At 32.6% G+C, this 24,864-nt stretch overlaps 1 protein-coding gene across 2 annotated transcripts in view; it reads left to right on the top strand.

The window, feature by feature from the left end:
• Nucleotides 1-24,864, top strand: part of LOC100160750 (paired box protein Pax-6) — a 61,133-nt gene that overhangs the window by 27,341 nt on the left and 8,928 nt on the right. For both annotated transcript variants that reach the window (XM_003246812.4, XM_003246811.4), the window contains 2 exons: nucleotides 975-1,141; nucleotides 1,331-1,440. In XM_003246812.4, the coding sequence (XP_003246860.1) occupies nucleotides 975-1,141; nucleotides 1,331-1,440 (277 nt within the window). The remainder of the gene's footprint in view (nucleotides 1-974; nucleotides 1,142-1,330; nucleotides 1,441-24,864) is intronic.

Genomic DNA, 24,864 nt, shown 5'->3' with positions numbered 1-24,864 from the left:
ATATTTTTTATATATTAATATATTATATTATATATATATATATATATATGTACACGAAATGACGACGGAGGTCTGTCTCCGGGTCTCGGGAGCGCGCGCGCGCGCAAGACAATGGCGACGCCAGTCTGAGCGCATTAAATTGATTGGAAATTATTTTTTGACAATTTTCGAAATCATTATCGTTCGCCCACTCATCTGTAGCAGCTATAGATAGCCACACTACAGACACGCCGCTGTTTGAATGTCACACACTTTACAGAGTATTTGACGTGTATGTCGCGCGTGTCGCGCTGAATTGCCAGAAAAAAAATATCAATAATTCACCATTCACATCCCTCGTATATACACGAAATAATATTATATACACGAGAGCGTATATATATATATATACTAATAAAACTGGCTATCGCACATAGTAATTTAAACTTTGCGCTACATTATTGGTTAAGAATAAATTCGATTTTAGTGTTCTTATATATAGGTAATACTCGTCATATATGAACGCCGCGAATATGAATTAACAGCTTAATTGATAAACGAAAATGTGTATATTATTGAACGTATTGAAAATATTATCGAATATTAATCTTCCTTCTTATTATAGCTACACATATTATGATATTACTTTATGTCTATATGGCATTCGTGTAACTAAATTGTAGGTTTACTAATATTACTTGAAATATATTATAAGCGTTTCGACGTCAAAAAATCAACAGTGTAGATTCGTGCGTGGTGAGCGTTACAAAGAAATAATTCTGTAGGTTTAAGGTTTGCAGTTACAGATTTAAAGGATATTTCGCAAGAGAAAAATAAATTAATTTATACCTAATATATTGTGATCCCCCGCTTATTTCGTAACGGACAATTTGCAGGTTACGCCTACACAGCACATTATGTCATTATCAATATATATGACAGTGATATAAAAACATTATAAATAATTATCACGATATTTATTAATCTGTGCACAGGTGTCTTCGATCAACCGCGTGTTACGCAATTTGGCGGCGCAAAAGGACCAGCAAGCACCGGCGTCCGTGTCGCCGACTTGCAGCAGTACGGACGCCGTGTACGACAAGCTGAGACTGTTGAACGGTCAGGCGGCGGCGGCCGGCACATGGCCCAGACCCAATCCTTGGTGAGTATTATAATAATAATAATAATAATGTGTGTATAATATTAAATTATATATATACGACTATATATGTATAGATGATGGCGCAGATGACCGCACTCGCGTATACGCGTCATCAATAATAATAATAATGTACCTTATACTGACGCGCACTGTCATTATTTGTTTTGTCTTTTATTATAATATATATAGGTACCCACCAGCATCTGGCGATAACCCGTTCGGTCCGCTACAACCGACCGGCCGGCTGAGTCCGAACGCCGCCAATTGTACCGTCTTGCCCGACATACTCGACAAAAAAGGTAAGACGTCAACGATATTTATATGATGCATACATCATATTATAGTAGCATTAAGCTGTTGTGCTTTAATTAGTTTTCTTTCATGAGTGCTTTTACTTAAATAAAGTTTTTACGCGTCTAGACAAGCCGACAATAGGATTTTCATAAAAATATTATTATATTTATAAATGTATAGTAATATATTATAATATAGCATTGCATATAATAATATATTTATAATGGTTATTTAGTGCAGTCTGAGATTACAACACTATCGTTTTAACATATACATACAGATGCTGCATCTGCAAGATATAATATAATACTGTCACTATTTTACTTAATACTAATAAATATAATAATGACATATTACTCAAATAAAATAATGATTATATTTTGCGTAACATAACATTATGATTTATATAACTATACCTATAAGTATAATAACTATATTACACCTAAATTGTCTTTTATCAATAGGACAATAATATTTATAATGTATAAGTACTGTTGAAACATTAAAAGTACTTCTTTACATTTATTTTTCCTTAATTATCGAATATATTAATTCACTTTAAACTGCAATTTTTCATCCATCATTTGAAGTTAAAGAAAAGTATTACCGTAGTAGGCTATAGAAATTTTATTATTCCATTATTTGAAATATAATTGCGCGTATCCCTTTATTTTAAATATAACTTATTAAACAGACGTATTTCAAAAAGCAGATATTATATTTTGTCATTTACTTTCTAAATTAAACAAACCACTTGTGATTTATATCTTTGTCTGAAATTGTATTCAAGATTCAAGACTCAGTTTTCAAATAATGATGTAATAAAAGTAATTGACTGCAAAAAACTAAATAATTATACGACATTTCGAAAAAAATCCTATAAAAACAATCCAATAAACGTTAATTTATTCCACCTATACGGCAATTATAGACGTATATTACGTACATGATCCATAGTACCTACCTATACATATAATATTATATACTATGTGCTTACAATCGCAACGTCTGTTAATTAAACCACAACGACCAGTCCACGAGATCCTATAATATTACAACACCATATGCTATGTACATATTGATAAAATGATCTTAAATAATTTTTGGTATAGAACAGGCCTAAATAGGTACCTAAATATTATACGTGCCTATGGCTAATACGCGGTATTATATATAGTAAACAAGAATCTTCATTTCACCATATCCTGTGGGCGGGGTCACCGCGATGATAATATTGGGGTTATACAAGGGGGCTACTGACGCCGCCGTGCCTTTCTATGTACGTAAAATTCCCCAGTCGGTATTTATTTATTTTTTTATTTTTATTCTACTCAACTCGCGCGCGCTTACATGGTATATGCGCACGCGGACGCGGTTGGTTTGGATATATTAAAAAAAAAAATAAATAAATAAAAAACCTATACCGGCTCCACGATGAAACAAGAAAATATTGTATCAAAGCGAAAACAGAACTGTGGACTGCAGGCAGAGGGGTTATTATATTTAGATAAAGGGATCGCCGGCGGACGGGTGTGCGGCAGTATTACCGCAAAAAGGGTTTTCGGGCTCCTCCAAACGGTAACCATATTAAATTTTGCTATAGCGCGGAATTCCGGTTTCAGCGTCGAAACAATATGCGTACATATATATACGCTGCAAATAAACGGCGGAATGCCAGCAGCCGGGCGGCCATTGCTCACCACGGCAGCGGTGGCGCCCCGAAATTTTACGCGTATATATATACATAATATAAGAGAGATAATATTACAAGCTCGAAATAATATCTTGCCACGTGTACGAGATACACAATATTATATTATTTTATTATAGTATGTGCAATGTGCATATTATATATTAATATATTTAATACCGTGTTATTACTACGCTACATTTTTTCTGCAGGAAACGTTTTGAAAAATGCTTGCAAACATTACAAATTATTATACTAAACATTTAAGACTTTTCCGTAACTTTGTTGCGTGTAATATATATATGTTAACATAGTATATTATTATGTATATAAACACATGTATTCGTAAATAAAACTTTATGGTTTATAGGTATAGTTTATTTCAATTGAAACATACACACTATAATATACCACAATTTTAGAAACGATTACAATTATGAAAGCCCTTGTAAGTTGCAATCGTACTTTATACTTCCACATAGCCAGACAAAAAATAAATCAATCTAGAATATTATACTGTTATTAATTATTATTGGTATTATGTAGGTACATACATATTATTGACATGTAATTTTGATTAGCTCCCTCTAAACTCAAAAATAGTGATATATTTAAGTTTAAATTATTTTATTAAATTAATTGATAACGTGACTGCTACTATCGCGTAGGAAAAATATTAGGTGGAGTCATAAGGCTTAGGGCGTGTAAAGCATCCTTAACTACGTCAAGTTACTGAGGCATACACCTCTTGTTAAACCATACAATATTATACATATATGCGATAAACATATTGCTAGGTATACAAAATACAAATATAAATACTTCAAAACTAGCGAAGCGCAATAGTAGTAGCCACTATAGGTAGGTAATATTTTAAAAAGAAAAAAAAATGTTTGAAAAGTTGTTGTATCAACTATAGGCCGGTCGGAAGCTGAAAGAATCCTATTACTATACCTATATATTTATATACGTCTTATACATATATAGGTATATACCAGTATGTAGGTGCAAGGTGGGTACCTATACTACCTACACATAACAGAATATACCTATACTGGTTATTGTATAGCCACGAATGGGCATATATCATGTATAGGTATATAAGGTATGTTGTGGCATAATATATGTATATATTATATTTTATACTGTGTAGGTAACTACACTAAGGTGCTCTGCGGCACAGGCCATTTTGATTGCGCGTGATGTATCTTATTTTTCTCGTTGTTCGTGGCGGTAAATAACACGCGGATGCATATAAAGACCGGGTGCTCACGTCCGTGCACATATACATTATATTGAATAATATATTATGAATATAACGTATATTATGTACATAATATAGCCACCGTGTTATATTATATTAATATGCGGACCCCGCACGCGGTATTGAATTGACGACGCGGTCTATCCTTCTCTCCCTCCATATACCTCCGACACTCTCACTCTGGCATATGCACTTATGTATTTTCAAAAACCCACCGACGTCCATTTAGCCGTAAATAATTTGCTTTGAGCCCTTCGCATGACGTGCGTGTGCCGCGCGCAGCTGAACGAATGACGTGTTATCATCGCGGTCCTTCGTCGGTTTTACGCACCTCCTTTCTTATATGTACTTACTATATTATAAAAAAAAAAAAAAAAAACGTAACGAATGTCATTTGTATTATTAGGCATTATATACTTGATAAAAAAAAATTTAAAACCTTAAAATACGCGAATGTAAAAACGCACGTGAGCTATAACGCTGCTGCAGGACGTTATGGTGTATGTAACCTGCGTAATATTTCAATCTTCGTTTTACCCAAAAATCATATTGAATTAATATTATAAAGGGGATCCGTGCCACGCTATAGGATTTCGATATGGTTTGTATTTCAAAAGGTATATAAATACACGTGTAAACGTGTTATGAGATACACTAATACCGGTATTTAGTAATTGTGGTATTTAATTAAATCCTGCACGGGGATTACTACTGCAAAGTTTGAAAATGCGATCAAGCTTAACGCATTGAACCGTTATCACTCGTAATTTTTTGTGTTTGGTTCGGAATTTAGTATATAATAGCTTTTAGTGCTTCTCCGTAAAATCTTTCATACTCATACGCATTGATATTATCCTAAACTTTTATGGAATGGGTATAGACATTTATTAAAATATTTTTAAATTATATTATTCTCGCAAGATTTTACTATTCGGTATTCCAAACTTGGGTTACGGACGTAGAATTATATTATACTAAATAGTAAATATACATTAAAGATTAAACACTTGTAGGTACATGGTTGTGAATTATATATTTGTATACACTAAAAAACTGTTAAATACATATACATTTGTTCATTCATAGTTATAACGAAATTATGTTCTAATAATTTCAATATTTGCAAAAAAAAAAATATTTTACAATTCTTAATATTTTAATAAAATATATATATATATTTTTAATTTTAAATTATGATGTACGTAATATATACAAATAAAAATAATATTTAAAATAAAACGTAGGTAATACATTTTATTTAAATGATTGTTTTGTGTTGAAATATAACAATAAAAATCATTACGCAATATTTTTTATTGAAATTTGTATTCATATTTAAGTGCTATTAACAACTACAATAAAAAATGAAATGTAAATTATTATTGAATTCAACGCCAATAATAATAACGAAACCCGCTAGCTAATTACTAATTACCTAAGAAAATCCATAAATAAACTATAGAAACAAGTCAATTTCGATTAAATAATAATATTTTAAGAATATACCATTACTAAATGCACTTGATATATTCAAAACCTCAAATATACAAAACAAAAAATGGATATGTTGAAATCTGTAATATAATAATGTAAATAGTCGTAATCGAGTTTAACATTAGTTTCTATGGTTTACACAGTATATTATATGATATTTACCTAAAGTACAAAAAAATACAACACGGAAATTCACTGATTAAAGTAAATTATTATAAAATATTAATTTTATAAACATGTAGGCATATAATACTACCTATAATACTAAAATTCAACATTTCAAATCCTTCATATAACGTGATATATTAAAAAGGGTTTGTTACTTCAACAAATCAGTAGTCTGTTAAAGTTTATAAAGCGTGTTTATGAACCAAGGAATTACTGTTCTTAGCATTTACTTGAGATTTTATAGCTGAAGAGATAATTGTGTTCTGACGTGTTTATACGCAAACTTTAATAATATCAACAACAGCTCATGCTTTTAATAACGGAAACTTTGGTAGTCAACAATTTTTAGTGACGATTTAAGTTGATTAGACTTTTCTATTCATAAAAAAATATTAACCGACTAACATAACTCTATTCTACATCAAAGCAGTATTTCGTTCCCCACTTTTAACGATTAATTATAAATTATAATATGCATAGGTGTACCTATATTATGCCAATCTAAATTGAATGTATTACCTGCCTATACCTTTAGTTTATAGGTACTTAATTTTGAATCTAATATTTATTGGTATCGTGTATAAAACCTGTATCGCCTTAGTTAGGATAATATAACAAGTAGCAATTTTTAATTCATGTTTACTGATGTATGGTAAATAAATTACATAAACAAAATATGTGATTGACAAATAATAATGATTAAGTTTTACTAGCAGTAGTGGGTACCTATAGATATAGGCATTAGACCTATGCATGCAACAAAAGTATAAGCAAATGAATCATAGGTCACATAAAACGAGATGCACGCGATAGAAATACGGAAACAGTAAACTCTGCAATAGTGCAATGCAAGTTATGCTTATGACTTAGTAGCATTTGTCGGCTTCGATAAACCTCGCTACCGACATCCTCGGAAGTAAATTTACATAATCACCTTGTACATTATGTATGTTCATCTCGCGTGAGAAAACATGACACTATACACACTATATACATACATATATAGGACATTTTTCACGGTGTTTACCTGTTTTGTTCCAATTTTCTTCAGACATCCATTGATCCACATACCTACAGAAATATTCAAGAATTTAAGTTTTTTCAAAAATATATTTTTATTCACTATTGTTATTTTTATCTTTTTGATACATTGTTTGTCTGCAACAAAACTATATGATCAAATGTAATTTAAATAATCTAAACAGAAAATACATAAATTTGGTGCATGCACGTCATAAGCTGTAACTGTATGCTAGGAAGATAAATTTTAAATTTAAAAAAATTACGTAATTATTGATAAAAAAAAACATGTGTTAGATTTGTACAACTATACATTATAAATTATTAATTTATTTATTATTTATTTATTTATGTATTATGCATATAGAAAATCACATTTTTTGGAGACAAAATGTATAACTATTCATCAATTGAGAACGGCTAGTCCGATTTGGCTCAAATTTTTTTTAAGATGTTCGTAATTGCCAGGAGAAGGTTTTTACGAAATAAAATTTATGAAAATCCACCGGAAATGTAGGTAATCTCAAATCTGTATGTCAAAAATACAACAGTGGCGCAACAGTGCATTATATTATATTGATTGCTATTGGTTAATCGGGCATATTTGTTGATTTCATTATATAATATAAAAATGAATCGCAGAATGTGTTGCCAAACGCAATAATTCTACTGTACGTGTGTTGTGACTGAACTCCTCCTAAATGGTTAGACCTATTTGAATGAATTTTTTTGTATGCGTTTGCGTTTATTCATCTGATTTTAGTACGGTTAGGTTAGGTAATAGGTTAGGATTTTGTATTAATTGATTATATCAATCCACCATAGGTAGAATACGACAAACTTGATATAAATTTGATACTTTAGAGTTAAATCATACACTAACGTACATACAGCACGGGGTCCGCGATCTACCGCAGGTAGATTGCTTACCTGATAATGTACTGCTGCGAATCAGAATTTTTATTCCGGGCAACGGAAAAGTTAAGATTAATTTTGAAACCATACACCGAATATTAAATAACGAATTGAACAAAGTTTGAGTCACATATAGTTAGTACACTTAATGGGCAACGAAGTGCACGGGTTCAGCTAGTATATTATATATATATATATATATATATATATATATATATTTTACCATATATATTTGAAGTATACCTACAAGTCCTACGTATTTAAAAATATTTCTTAGGTTATTAAGGTAAAATACATTTATTGTGGTAATCTGGTATCCGATTATTATTCGATTACAATATTACTATTTAAATATTAAAAATTTAATCATAAATGACATAGAAATTATTAATATATAAACTGCCAATAATATAAATTATAATTATTGGTGTACCTACCTATAAAATATCTTTTATAATGATAATGTAATACGAGAACGAGTTACGATCATAAGCATTTCTTCTTTAGTAGAATAAAGTTCCTATATTATTATATTAATTATTATTAACATGTCCATTGTCCATACTATTTATAACTTGATGGTCATTTATTTTTCAAAAGTCCAACCTATATCAATGAAACCTTATATAGTATAACGAATGTGTTCGTATACTATATGTGCGCTTTTTGCAATGTCATATTACTCATATTCATAAACCTACTTCTAACATTGTAACCTATTCAATATTCGGTATACATATACTTACTAGGTACCTATATACTGCAGTGTATAAGTAATTTAAGTGATGCCATGACGCTGCAGTAGTATAGCTGATTAATCACGTTAAAATAATATAGGTACACCGTACACGTGTATATACCTAGGAATCTATATTGTATTATGACTATAATGACCGTTTATTTCAGCGAAAAGTTCACGTAAGCCATCCGTAAATTAATACCGTGAAGTATACAATGTAATACATGTGCGTGTATATATACATATCGGTATAGGGTAGGTATGGTATTAAACATTATATATACCTACTATATTAAGCGTGTTCACCGCAGTACACTCGTATTAGTTATAATATGCAGCGGTGCGATGGCGGAAAATGTTTAAAACCGAACAAACGACCAAACACAATGGTCGACGTGCCCCCCCTAAAAAAAAAAAAAAAATCGCGAAAAAACAAAGTGTATATAAAACGTAACTTTCTGAATTTGACAATTCGTTTAAAAATAATTACGTCTCGTTTATTTTTGCTGACTTTGAGTGAGAGAGAGAGGGAAAAAGAGAGCGAGAGAGAGAGAGTAGAGAAAGCGTGCTCGCGTGCGACAGCGGCGGCGACCGTTTTGCGCGGGAAATCTTTTACGGTTTGCTGGCCTCGGGCGCCGAAAAGGGTAACGTTGTTGCAGTTATTTAACGGGATATTCCTGTTTGTGACATGCTTTTGTAATACCAGAGAGACAGAGTGAGAGAGAAAGAAAGACCCTGTGCTTTAATCCGATTAAAAATTATCAAAAGCCGCGCGTTGCCTCGCGGCTTTCCCGGAAAACAATTTAAATTGCGCCTACACGACCGTCTCATCGTCCCTTGTCTCCGCCCCGGCTGCTGAGGCGACGGCGCACTCGTGATGATATTATGTACACACAGCATTACAGCAATAATATATATATATATATATATACGTATCAGACGATTCGGAGCGTGCGTGGTTCGACATCAAATATTATAATTTTTCGTGCCGCACTCTTGTTCCAAATCACGCATATTAAATTATATAGAATAATAGATGCACTTTTATGCGATGCATACACGGACGACGAATACAACTCTAGCGATCTGTGCAGTATAATATAGGCACTCTATAAAACCTATATTAGCTAATGATGGCAACTCGTATGGTATCGTATAATTTATTATATCATTATCGTGCGGTTTACTAAAAGTTTTTTTGTGTCCACTGTGCACCGCAGCTCTTGCATGCAGGAAACTCAATTTCACAAAAAGGTACGCGTTACTTGCAAATGTCGATTGTTCCTGTACCGCACCGCGATATATATAGGTATACCTACCTAAAATAAACACTATATAATATAATAGTATGTGTATTGTATACACATTATACATAATACATTATAATCGATTGATTACTTAAGGACGCGTAAATACTAAATAGTAGCAAGGCGCGTGTTTGAGGGCGATTTCTTTCCTATATTACATGTACCTACCAATGTTCGCATACAATAATATACATAAAAGTAATAATAATAATAAAATGTATATTTTATTGTATTATAAAAGACCTCTTGTCGCCGCCGTCAACCGTTATTGTTTCGACGACCACGACTGCACAGCACGCGCTGCTTTTCGACGACGCGCACCGCGAATCGCATGAACATTAACGAAATAATATTATTATATATGTATTTGTAAAATCCGATTAATCGCATTGTGTTCAACCAATCGAGAACCGCATGGGCCTCTGGAGTCACTACGTATGGCTCACTGGAGCGTCGTTAATCGCGCGCCCGCCGTTATATACGTTTTTACTCCGCGGGCGCGTGGTACGACTATAATAATTATATATAGTACAACTCTATATAATATACTTTAGCCACAGTCACTATTATTATATTATATTAGGTTTGAGATTTATATACAAAAATAAATATATATATATATGTGTTACGAAGTAGCCCTGTATAGTTGATGATAATTAATAATATATATATGTTATACAAATATAATATAAATGCTTATATTTGCTTTCGGAGATTTTTGTTTTACGGGCCTTGACGAATATGATCGGGTGTTCGCACCGTATACAATACGCACGAAGGGGTCGTGTGTAAATAATAATAAAGACGGAGGCGACACGTATAATTATATTCGATTAGATTATAATATTATCTTGTAATTTTCCTCTCGGTATATTTTCCACACATAAACCGAGCATCCCCTCGATATTACACACACACATAATGAACTTGAACAGTTGAGCGCGACGCTTATTGCACGAGTCTGGAACTGTGAAGTGTGAAGTATACGATTTACTTAATTACACAAGTTGTATTAATCACTGTAATATACCTATATCAATGAAATGTGTGTTATTTCGTAACTTTGTAAGACCTAATGACATAGGCACAATTTTTTTTATAAGCATTTAAAGTTCGAATTTTGAAAAAATTTATCAAATTTATCAAATTTTAAATATAATTATTATTTTATAGTTAAAAATGTATAAAATGTTTAGCTTTTTTACATACCCATCTTATTTTAAATTACAATTTTACAACATTCAGTTTTAATTTCATCTTTGAAAGCAGAATATTTAGATAGAGTATTTTGATATATAATAAAGTCAAATTTAGGAGTTAGGTTAAGTTAGGTTAGTTGCCTAGTTACTAACCTTACCTAATCTTATTAATTAAAAATGTATGTTGTTATAGCTTAGGTTAGTAACCTAGGTTTCTAACATAACCTATTTTAACCATATTCATAAATTTGCTGTACACTTATTAAGAAAGTAATCAGCATTTATGTTCTTAAAATATCATTATATGTATTTAAAATAAAAACCCTAAAATATGATAAATAAAAATAGTATTTTTTGATTCAGCTAGTAGAATATGAATCAAATTTGTTTTTAGGCCAGCATTAAAATGAATAAATAGAAAAAAAATACGCAATTTAATAACTATTTGATCCCTAATAATAATTATTACTTCAGAAAATGTAATTATTATAACATTAAGTATAGGTACAGTCAGCAGATTTATTCTTGAAAGTCGGCAATATTCACCCCAAACCCCCCTAAAAATAAATTCTAGGATCGCCCCTGTGTATGATTCGATTGACGAGTAGCCACGATTATATTACCTACATGATATTATTATGCACATATTCGGATACGAATAAAGTCTTAACAGTTTTTACGGATTTTGCGCGATCGAAAATTAAACGCCGTCTTTTGTCGTGCCTTTCTATAATATATAGGTGGTTTAGCAGCTAAAGTTCGGCAGCCGTTTGTTCTATATATTATATACTTTTCGTCCACATACATTAAGCCGTTCACAGAAAACGATCGCGGAAACACGCCCAATCTGCGTAGAATATAGCTGTACGCCTGTACCCATATAATACACGGGTTCCATACTTCTATTTACCGCTAGTTTTTACACGACGTGACGACAGTGCAGGGAGCTATATGTATATAGGTAGTACAATAGTATAATATCATAATAATACGATATCGCTATAGTTCGCTCGCGCGACTTCAGATAGCGATCCGCGACCAATATAATAATATATACATTACACACACACACACACACACACAGGTATATTATGTGATATAATATTACATGTGGACACGCGCCCATGCCGTGCAACCACCGACGATCCATTTGTTGTATACGACGACCCTCGGCGGCGGTGTGGTTATGATAACAGCGATATAGTTTATATTATATTATATTATATAATATATATTATAGTATTATACATATATAACGACGTCGCTATAGTAGTGCCCATCAATCCTGACACACACACACATATATTATAATGTATACCTCGGCGGGCGTTACCGCGAGCGCAGTATACCTGCCTACCTACCAATATAATATATTATAACCGTAATAATTTCTCTCTCTCGGTTCGCCACTCCTATATATACGCGTGTACCTACGTATATATAATATACTTCTATAGCACCGGCGGCTCGGTTATTCTACTAGATAAGCGAACACATATATAATATTTCGCTATATATAATAATATTATGACGCGCGCACAACGCGGTTACAAAAACATTGTTTGCCACCCGCCACCTATATATACGCGCGACGTATCTGCCGGTTGAATAATAGTGCGGCGTACTATATAATATAATATAATATGTACCTACCTATATAATATACAGCAAGAGACCGATACGGCAACGTTGCGACGCGTATTATATATGTGTGTTATATATACATATATATATATTTATAGCCAGTGACGAAGACACGGTGGAGGAACGAGCGGAGGACACGGCAGAGATACGGTAGCAGGATGGATATGGCGTATGGAGGCGGAACGGGGGTGAGAAACTGGCGGCGAGTAGGAGCCGGAGGAAAAGTCGCGAGCGCGCGTGTGTGTGATAACGAGCGTGGCCGCCGCCGCGACGTTATTTAACCGACGGGCCGCCCAAATGAATGGGAAGCGTTCGAGTAGAAAGTTGCCGATAAGACGGAACGAACGCGTTCTTACTGTATATATATATAATAAACGCTCGCTCCGACCTCTCTTCTGCTGCTGCTGCTGCCGTCGTCCGGAGCGTCTCTCTTATCGTTGTCAGAGCGCGCGCGCCGCCCACCCACCACCGTCATAATATATATGGCTGCTGCAGGACTATCATCTTTATATTATATATATATATGTTTGTGTGTGCGTGTGCGTACAGAGAGTTTGGCGCGACAACTGGTCCCCGTGGTGAAAAACCTAGTGCCCCCTCGGGCTGTTCCATCCGCTACCAAAGAGATTTCGCGATACCGCCCCCCCCCCTATTTCCACCATCTTTAACCGAACGTTGTGGCGCATCGCGTAGGTATGTATACGAAATAATACAAACAGGTCCTTGTATAGTTGTATGCCATAAATTCGGCTGAAATTGAATGTCGTTCTGTATATTACAATATATCTAGGTATATAATAGTATAGGTACATATAGCCTATGTAAGTACTAATGTAATATATTCATTACTGATGGAAACTGTTATAATATTGTTCACGAGAAACTTGCAGTTCGTCTGTGACAGTTGACAACGGTATGCTATAGAATAATCACTCGTCTGCAATTATTTTTTTAATGCATATATAAAAAAAAAATTTGCTCGAATAGGTAATTAAAATGACAGTAAAAATGAATACATGTATGATATATAAATGCGGAAAAATGTATAATTATAATTTATAATTTTATAACTGAATAGTTTAAATGCATAACGTATAGATTGAAAACAATTTATGGAGTTACGCCGCTTCGAAGTAATTTATAATAATAATATATAGGCATAGGCGAAACTAGACAATTATCCGTGGCCTGACCCGTAGTTTCACCTTTGTATAATAATAGACATCAAAAGTTCTTTATTTGTAAAAAAAATAGTCAGCAGCATTTTAAATTTTGTTGGTTAGTAATTAATGCATATCAGACTACTCGTACATGATACATTGGTATTATAATATAGGACCTACCTATATTAATATTGTAGCATTATAAACCAACCGTTTTAACAGCAGTTTTATAGTAAGATTGTGTATTTATGTGGAATGTAAGTATTAAAGAATATATAAGATATTATGATATGAGCATCTACAGTGAGACGAAGTTGAACAAATGCAATAAAAATAAATACACGACAATATTATTGACGATCATTTCCTGCGTGTGAGAGAAACGTTGGTCGTGCGTGCTACACCGCGCCGAGCGATCGGGCCTCGGGGAGTATCGGTGGGAGGAAAAGTGTGGCATATAGTTTTAAACGGTCCCGCGAGAAGAAGGGTTTTAAATATAATATCATATTATAAATGCGGTGCGCACGCGCGCGTTATTATTATTATTAACGAGAGATTTTTATTTATCTTTTTTTTTCGCACCGTATAGACCGCGTTTATGACGGTGACAGTATATATTATGTGTACGATCCAGCATAATATAATAATACACACACACATATATATATATAACGTATATTTATAGCCGTGTATATATTACATATGTGCGTAATACTGCGTGTACGCGGTGAAAATCGTACAAAGACACGCACACATAGACCAAACTGCACACCCCCCCCCTTCGCGCGTACCAAAAACACACACCTCCGGACCGATTTTTGTCACGCCGGCTGTTATACATATATGCGAGCGCCGCGCGGATCGAGCGCGTTATGCGCGTACGTGTATTTATTATTATATATATTATTATACGTGCAATATCGCATGTGTAATATATAAATTTTAAAAAAGCCCTTTTTTCCACGACGGACGATCGGCGCGGAAAAGGATGGCGGGTGAGGTATATATATACATGGGGAGACGAAAAAAAAATGTATATATATATACACGGTCGAACCCCTTGTGTCGCGCGATGTACCGTCCCCCAAACCCGACCCGCCGATCCGCGCGGTCCAATGAACAATTTGAACCCCCTAAAAGTCGGCCCCTGCGCGCACACACACACACACACAAGCGTAACGAGCAGCGACGTACTTTAGTGTGCGTGTCTGTATATATATATGCAAGAGCGAGTATATATATAAACTATGGAGAGAGAGATAGAGAGAGGGGAGAAAGAGAGAGAGAGAGAGAGAGTGAGAAGGGATGCTGTAATAATCATCTCTCCGATTTAGGGATGGACCGCGACTGCAACGATTGTATATTATATATATATATATATGTGTGTGAGAGAGGTCTGAGGACGCGGTAGGTGCAGTATATATGTATAATATAGGCAGTCTTTCACATCATAAACTCGGACCTTTGAAATAATTGTTTTAGTTAATACGAGTCACCACGCAAACAATAATAATATATATTATATAATTTACAAACATACACACAACATACAATAATAATATATTATGATGCGCGTGTTTGTGTCGACTTTGCCAAAATAATAATGCGGTGTGAATAATATGCACCTCCCATATACTATTATAAAATATATAACATAATAATATATAAAATCGTGGATTCCCGCAACTTCTGTATATGTTTAGTTTTTCCGTTTTCCCACGCGCGTTAGCTTTGTGTAACAACACTGCAGCGGCAGGACACACGGCCCTAAGGAAAGTTTTTTAACGAAATTTCGGTATTTCGTCAAAAACAAAGTAGGTATTTTTACGATAAACTGTAGGTACATATTTTATAGCACGCAGTAACGAATACCTGCAAAACTACAAAAACGTGTTCTAATGTCTATGTTTGGTGTACCTACTTAAAATCATTAAACACGAACGCCATAACCGAATATTAGTTTTCTAAAAAATGATGTACTTATATTTTAATTTATTTTTAAATCAATTATATCATATTATCATTACTATTTCTACTGTACTATCTGCACCCGTATATAATTATAACACCCCGTGTACGGTAAGGGAACTAACCAAAAACCAACTCGACTATGTTTTAATAATAAGCATCTGCGATTATTCATATATTATGCAACATAAGTGTCGACTACCTTATGCCTATGCTATTTCTATAAATTGTTCAAAGAAATTTCCAGCCAATGAATTTTATAACTTTATGCTTTAAACCGTGTTTCACGTTTACCTACATTGGTTAAAAGTTTAATTAATCTAAACCTGGGTTTCAGACATACAGGATGTCACTGTTGTACTTGCCTACATAGGGATTTTTCTTTATAGGATAATATATAAATATATAACGACAAATCGGCATATAATGTGGAAGACGAAGAAAAATACTACATAGGTACCTATATAATATATATACCAGCTACCACCTTGCACACTAGTATAAGCAATATGTATCGCTTTACTTATCTGACAATTTTCACCTACGTGACTCGCAGTCAACCGTTAACCATATTCTGAGACATAATTATTTATTATTTTCGATGGTTAAAATTAAATCGTATTTAAAACAAATTTAACAGTTCAATTAAGTGAATTCGCTCGCTGCAAACGGCACAAATGACGAATTGAAAATCGAACGAGACGGCCGCAGCGCCGTATATGGTTGCGGACGGCAACTACTATTTTACTTGTGGGTAATATAATATTATACGTCTCTTACAATGGGACTAATTACAAGACGTTTGTGAATGGGAAAATCAATTCTTCACATTTAGATTACAGCTGCAACGACGACATACCTACATAATATTATAATATATAATTATAAATTCGTTTGCGTTTGTGCACCTATCTCTTTATACAATAGATTGTAGAAATATAATAGCGATTATTAGTATTATTTACTATTAATAAATGTGAGGCGGTCACATATTATGTGAATTTTATATAAACTGAAATTATATACAGCGCAGCATATATGGGGGGGGGGGGCTTTATCCCAAAATATGGACAATATCTACAAGCCCGGATTAATGGGGGGCACGGTCACGGGGCCCATTGATTTTGAGGACCCATCTCTATCACCAAAATATATTTTTTAACGCGTACAATAGTTTAAAAAAAAAATGATTGTAGGTAGGTAAATTATTATTAATAATTATAAAATAAAATTGTTCTCAATTTTATATTACTAAAAATTACTATAAATAATGAACTATGTTAGCCAACAATTTTTTTTTTTTTGACCATTTTAGATTACCGATTTAACTATATAGGTATATAAAAAGGTACTTATAAGAAAAAATTATTGAACTCTTGTAAATTAGGTATTTCAGTTAAAAGTATTAATGCATATATTAAACTAAACTTTAGAGGACCATAGTTAATAACCTAGCGAACCAAAATTGATCATTTGGCTGTCAAAATGTTCAGAAAAAAAGCTTTGCCAGAATCCATCAAAAAAAATATAGTGGTTACCATTTAAAAATGATATAAAGTCAATTTTATTATTGGTCCAACTGCGTGTTTAAAAATGTTATAAAAAAATTGCCTGTCAAAAATAAAGAAACAAGTCTTTTTGTTTTAACAAAATTCCATATCATTAAATATCGATCCATAGGTAATTGTTAAAAAAAAACCCGCCTACAATGACATAAGATACACCCTGTATGTACTATATTTTTTGTATAGTAAAACAATTTAGGATAATATAAAGTCGTAATTATACGATTATTTTGAATTTAAAGTTGAAAGGGGGCCCAATTGATCCTTAATCCGGGCTTGAGTAGACAGATACTCATCTATAGTTTAGCCGTTTGATGTACAGTATTATATATAGGTAGTTTATATGCCTTATATGATTATATAACCTATGATTACAGGACGTCAGGACCTGCACGAAGGGTAGCCAACAGGTGAACAATTTTTCTACAGAGTGAAATAATTAAACCTGTCTATCATTAGTCACGACAAACAATATTTTGTCTGTAGTATATTATCTTTTTGGATTAAAAATGTTTTGAATATAACCTTGTAATTTGGCTAAAAAGGAATGAATTGTATATTATGTAGATCAATGTTTGGTATTTGCTATTGTTGGAATAAATATAAATTCTTCATAAAAGCAGTAATAGGTACAAAAAAACCTATATTTAGAGCGAATGATAAAATAATTCACAGTAAAGGTGACAATACCTAATATGAATAATTATGAATTTAATTTGAAGAGTCTTTACAGATATCTCATGTAAATCGCTCACCTTTAATTTACTTAAACGATGTATCCACCTAGGTAGGTTTATAGAATAACTGCTGTAGCCATAGCCAATAAGGTATTATTGCGTATTAAGTAGGTAGTAAGTAACTAATGACTTGATCAAATTTCAGTTGACGGAACAAAAGTTTTCCTTATTCATTCATCCTACAAAAAACCTACATAATATGGCGACTAAAAAATATAGCCCTAGGCATGTGCCTACCTCGCGCTTATATACATAATAACATAATACACATTAATCCAGCCCCGGTATAGACCTATATGCTTGGTACTTATAATAATACATTAATACGATACTATAATGATATGCGTATTATGTATACCTATATAATATAGAATAACTGTATAAGTATATACGTTTCATACGTGGTAGAAGGGAGGAAATTATACTTTTGTCGGACCGCACGACGATCTGTGCCCCGTGGAATATATCAATAAGCCACCAAGATGTATATTATAATACCGTCGTCGACGACGATGTAGTTATAACAATAACGCACGTTTATTGTAAAATGAAAAAGAAATAAAACAATAACAATCTTACGGGCGACGGCCGCCGATATGGTATATAGTACATAATATATATACATATCAAGCGTATATATATAATATACAATATACCATAATAATATTATGCGTCGCTTATAATAACTATATATATATAGGTACGCGATATACCTATTATCATACCGGCAATGCTCGTGTGTACGACGTCAGACGATAATAATAATTATTAATAACAAAAAAAAAAACACCGTAATCTAACGGCAGCATCGTCGATGGGGTTTCTAGAAGGACCACGGTGGTGTGGTGCAGAGGAAGAGAGGAGACCCTATTGTCGAGGAAAGGATATTGTGTTCCGAAACGTATAGCGGCCGCCGCCGCGGGTGGTTGACTAATGAACGGAAACGAAAAAAAAGACTTCGATGACGACGACGACGACGACGACGACCGCGGCGGCGTGGGCGACTCGGCGGCGGAAGACTGAAGGCGAAACAACAATAATATTATATATGATAATCGGACTGGCAACCGTACATGTGGTTTGTGTTCATCCATTCCGTGATTTTGTTTTCCAGGCCGAAAATTGTTCATCGCCATTTAACCCCAATCGCAATGATATTGTATAGCATATTGTATACATAATGGCATCGTGATTCGTGACACTGGAGCAGCTGAAGGTCATTACGGCTGCAGTATAGTGTAACATGCGCTATATTGGCTATTTCGTCAACCGAAGATAGCCTACAGTCCACACTATACGTCTCTACATAGTATACACAGTACAGTACTAAATATTAATTTATAAGTACAGCCATTGGGTAGGTATCACATACGTAGTGAATACGAAAAACCCATTAGAATAGTATACCGATGTAACATAATATTTACGACAAGTTTTTACCATTTTCTTGGTGAGTATAAATTAAAACGGATATGTAAATAAAATGTATATTTTCGGTGTTTCGGTATATTAGCTACCTAAATAGTTTACAATTTTTATATTCATGGACATTTTTTCAACCCAAAACACGGAGGTAGTGTGTCGAAGAATACCCTGCAACATGCCATGCAAACAGAAAAGTTGACTTTATTATTCACACACGTATAACAACAACAAACTTTGTATTGAAATTAGAATTTATTATATTACATTGTAGATACAAATTATATAGTTCTAGGTATAATGTAGGTAGGCTTGAATATCTGAGAGAGACCTTGGTAAAATAATAGCGTAACGCGCTGTATACGACGATTTTTAGTATCTATAAGTTACAACACTAGTGTATAAGTAGTAACTAGTAAGTACTCAAGTACATAATACTCATACTATATATTACAATTTGCAATACCTCACGGATATAATGTGTAATTCATGTAATAGTATAACAACTATAACATATTATTATTATATGATAACGAACTATGATTCTGGACCATAACTATTAAAAGTTTATAAAAAATATAAATATGCCCAAGTATTCAAATTTCCTCATTTGATAGATTAAATTATTATAATTTTTTGCGTTCACTTATAATCACTTATAAATCGCATTAATTTATAAAGTTCAATTATAATCAGATAAAATTTATTATTAGTTGTTCTAAATGGAGACTATATTATTATATATATTATTTTCCAACCAATAAAACGATAACACGAGCCTTAGTCTTCAGTTGACTCGACTACTCGAGTTATTCTTCATTGATACTATATTGTCTACAGAATACAAGTCTTTGATGTTGTATCATATATCTTCTCATAATATTACCACTTGCGTTCTCATATTACATATAACATATTAAAAAATATAAATATTATATAGTTGTACACTTTTACGTACCAAGTATCAACACTGGATGCGATCGATCGACGATCGTTTTAAACAAATATATCGCTGCGGTATTATATTGAGCATAAACAATAAAAGTTAAGCTTTACACCACAACCAGCATATCAGGTAAACTAAACAGCGCGATTCCCCAATCATGCTCAACCCTAGTTTTCCTTAAGTGAATTTATCGAAGTTCTAGTTTCGGAATTTTTGTAGACAAATATACCATAATATTTCAAATTCTTGAATTTTTTTGCAGTATTTAAGAGGTTAACATGTGGAGATAAAAATTTTCTGTTTGAGAACCTCCCTTTTGACTGTAAATTTAGGGGATTTTTTTTTAAAATGTTGATACCCCTTTCTAATTCAAAATTTGAACGAGTAGTTTTTTAGTTATTAAAATAATAAAATGTGTATAGGTACTAAGTAAGGATATTAATATAGTCCTTAAAAATGGTTTCATAAAAATATAAGGCAATATTGAATCTAGTATTATATTAAACTTGGACCATTTTTACATATTATTATAGATGATAGATTAACCACTAAAATTCCGAAATCACCATAGCCTCCATAATATCATCCAAACCCATTATCGCGGACCTATAAATTATAGGTCAATGGTGCAATTATCGTACTTAGTAGGCACAACAAGTTGAAAAACTCAAAACCTACTCGTTCGAATTTCGATTCTCATACGTCAAAACGTTCAGAAAAATTATCCGATAAATAATTTACTGTAGAAAAGTGGGGTGGCTATTTGAACAACAGAATAGTTAGTATCTTCGCGGGACACTCCTCGAGCAGGATAAAAAATTTAAAAAATCATTTTACATAAAATAACTATTATTGAAGAAAAAAATGGGTGAGCGCGGTTGGTGAAACGCACTGAATTATAATATTATTATAAAACCATAAAGGCACTATTATAGGATAATATCATATTTATTATTATTATTTTTGTCGTTTAGTTTTTTTTTTCTATCGATACCGGTGCCCGGACGCGTCCCATCGTCCGTCTTAATTGATGGCGTTTGCCGTTTTGAAGGATTCACGTCGGATTCGACGACGACAAGCCGATATCAATCAACCGTCAACGGTTTGCCAGCCGTCCACCGTAATATAATATCGTACACACATACATCGAGCGCATTTTTTTATTCGGTCATAAAACCGTCTGTCCGTCCGTCTGCACCGATTTAACAACGTCACCGACGACGACCGACGCCGACCCCGAAGGGGAAGATACTATTAGGTATATTATTATACTGTACATAGTCGTATATTATTATTTATATCATCTAAGTTTATCGTATTCGCGCTGTTCGGTCCTGCCGAGTGCCTCCTACCCAAAGGCCGTGCGGGTAAAAAAATCATAGTATCGTCCGTATTAAAACGTATATAAATATGATATATATATATATATATATATATACATAATATATTTATATATATAATATATTTATATATTATAAATATGCTCAATATAATATACCTAATAAGTCGATCCTCGGCGCAGGCAAAGACGTTCGATCATTTGTCATCGTTATATTGCATAGCCGCCGACCAACTTGTTTGAATGCATATTATTATATAGGTACTATATGCTGCAACCATTGGGTTTTGCGTTTGAACTACACTTCACGATACTTTCCTGATGCACTTCAAGAGTATATTAAAATAATGATAAAGAAAAATAATTTAATATGCTTTACTGCACCGTGTCGGATCAATTGACTACGATTGCTATGAAAATCGGTTCTCTGACAGACGTTAAATCGATGATGTGCGAACTGGTGGATCTTTATTCTTTATTGCTAAAAAGATAAAAGTAATTATTTTGTCATCTATAAATGGTGCAAAAAACAAATTTCAGACCCGGAAATCGATTCATATAAATATACACAGGCTACATTATATGAAACAATGAACAAGGCGTATTATTATTTTGTAATAATACCTATATTATTACTCGTACAACAGAAAGAAGACTTAAATGGAAAGTTGTAAAATATACGCGTGAGTGAAAAATATTACAGTGCATGAACATAATAATAATTATACAGTATAGGTACTGTTATTACTGTGTAACTTTTTATGACGCTGCGGAAGAATTTACATCGCAATAAAAACATCGTAAGTATAGTGTATTAGTATTTAACTAATTCGTAGGCGAGTTTATTGTTAATTGAAGTACAATATTGGAAAAACAAAATGCAATCGGTTACTGCGCTAGTTATAACATTCTTAGCTAATAACTAATGTAGATTGTAGCGGTATGCCTATAAGTTATAACTTATTTATAAGTGCCCAATAAATAAACAGGGCTAATGCTTTTTCTGGTAATAATAATATTTTGTAATAAGTAATTACAAATAAATAATATCAATAATTTGAGGTCCTCTAATTCGCACATCTGATAAACTGTAATAATATAATATTAGCCTTTAGGTTATATAAATATATAATATATTTTATACATCAACTAATCAAAATATTTAGTTGATTAGGTACAGAATAACTTTACTTATAAATACTTTACTATTAATATACAACACACAAAACATAGCATGGGGACAACGGCGCGTCGACGGCTTTTATCTCTGGGAAGGCAACTGTCTGGAGAGAGAGGCCGCCATCCCCCGACCGGGCCATGGCAGAAACCTACGGGTGCCCAATTTGAAATTCTGCCAAAACCAAACACACGTGTTTACAAACCAACAGTACCCTCCCCTACAAACAAATAAAACAAACAGCTAATGGCCCTAGTTGTCGGGATTAACGATCGATAAAAAAAATTTTAAAAACAAAAAAAACTGTATTTAATATACTATAGTCTATAATTGTATATTATTTATATTATACAATTTTTTTAGTACCTACCAAACATCGTTATTTTTTACGACGTCCTCATTATCTACTAAGCTTAAAAAACATACTTCATATCTTACCTTGGATAACTTAGTGAAGAAGATAGAACGTTTGTAACTTAAATAATAATTATATACAATTGCATATTGTAAACGTAACCAAGTTAGGCAAAATTAGTTAAACCTGATAAAATACTATTTCGTGTTACACTAAGATGAGTTAATTACATAATTGTTATAGTTTAAAAAATAATAATTAGTATCATCTACTACGTTATTTTAGAGTTGAAACAACTAGTAAATCAAAAGGAGTGGTCGTAATTACTTTACCAATGTTCTTAAAAAAAATATAAGAAAGTGTGGGTGTATTTGTTCCTGTAACTATAGCTGACAATATTTTTATTTGATTTGATTAATAATGTCCTGTGTTCCAACTCCTATCAATTTACACGATCATAACACTATCAAGATCCATCTATATATTATAATAGTGTAATACAAATAAAAAAATTATTGGCTTTAAAAAAAAGTCAAAGAAGCTCGTCACTTTTGTAGTTTTGTCAAACGAAACAGATTAATCATTTTAATCGATAATATAAAATGTATAATGTAGTTTGTTGTATTCTATCGTGTTGTTGATAAATCTATTACTCGAGTAAATAATAATAATATTATTTTAAAAAATCGCAATTGTAAATAATCAGATCTAATAACAGCGGAAATAGAATAAATTTAACGAAATCTTGGACCATCGATCATATTATCCTACAATATGAAAATAACATTTTTAAAAAAAAAAACTTTATAATTATAAATGTGAATACTTTATTCAGTTATTGTTAGTACCATTTTAAACTTTTATTTGACTAACTATAAATTATATTATAAACTTTATTATTGTTATAATTCAAAAACTCTATGGAAAGACACGAACGTGTCAATTAAATTACAGGGAATTTAAAAGAGAATTTTGTTTAGCAATAATAAGAGAATGAGAGTGTATATTTAGAATTAGCTGATGTTGATGTTATAATGTTATATGACATTAAAATTGTATTAAAAAATGTAACATTAACTATACGTCCTATAACAATACCTAACTCACAATCACTTCTGGGGTAGTTTGTAAGTACCTATACTGGCTAGCTGTACCTACTATAGGGATCTACTGTCTAGGTATCTCTACGGCAATTGGCTCATCTCTATAACCTATGTGTTATTATCTTATGGTTTGCATAATCAGACCTACGGTATCGTAGAAACCTCCTGCGGACGTCAATTATTAATAATGTAATTTAACGGAAATCGGTTAGTC

The sequence above is a fragment of the Acyrthosiphon pisum genome, chromosome A1, assembly GCF_005508785.2.
Source record: "Acyrthosiphon pisum isolate AL4f chromosome A1, pea_aphid_22Mar2018_4r6ur, whole genome shotgun sequence".
NCBI classification, from domain to species: domain Eukaryota; kingdom Metazoa; phylum Arthropoda; class Insecta; order Hemiptera; family Aphididae; genus Acyrthosiphon; species Acyrthosiphon pisum.
The sequence above is the reverse complement of the archived record's forward strand: the minus strand, read 5'-3'. Positions and strand labels throughout refer to the sequence as shown.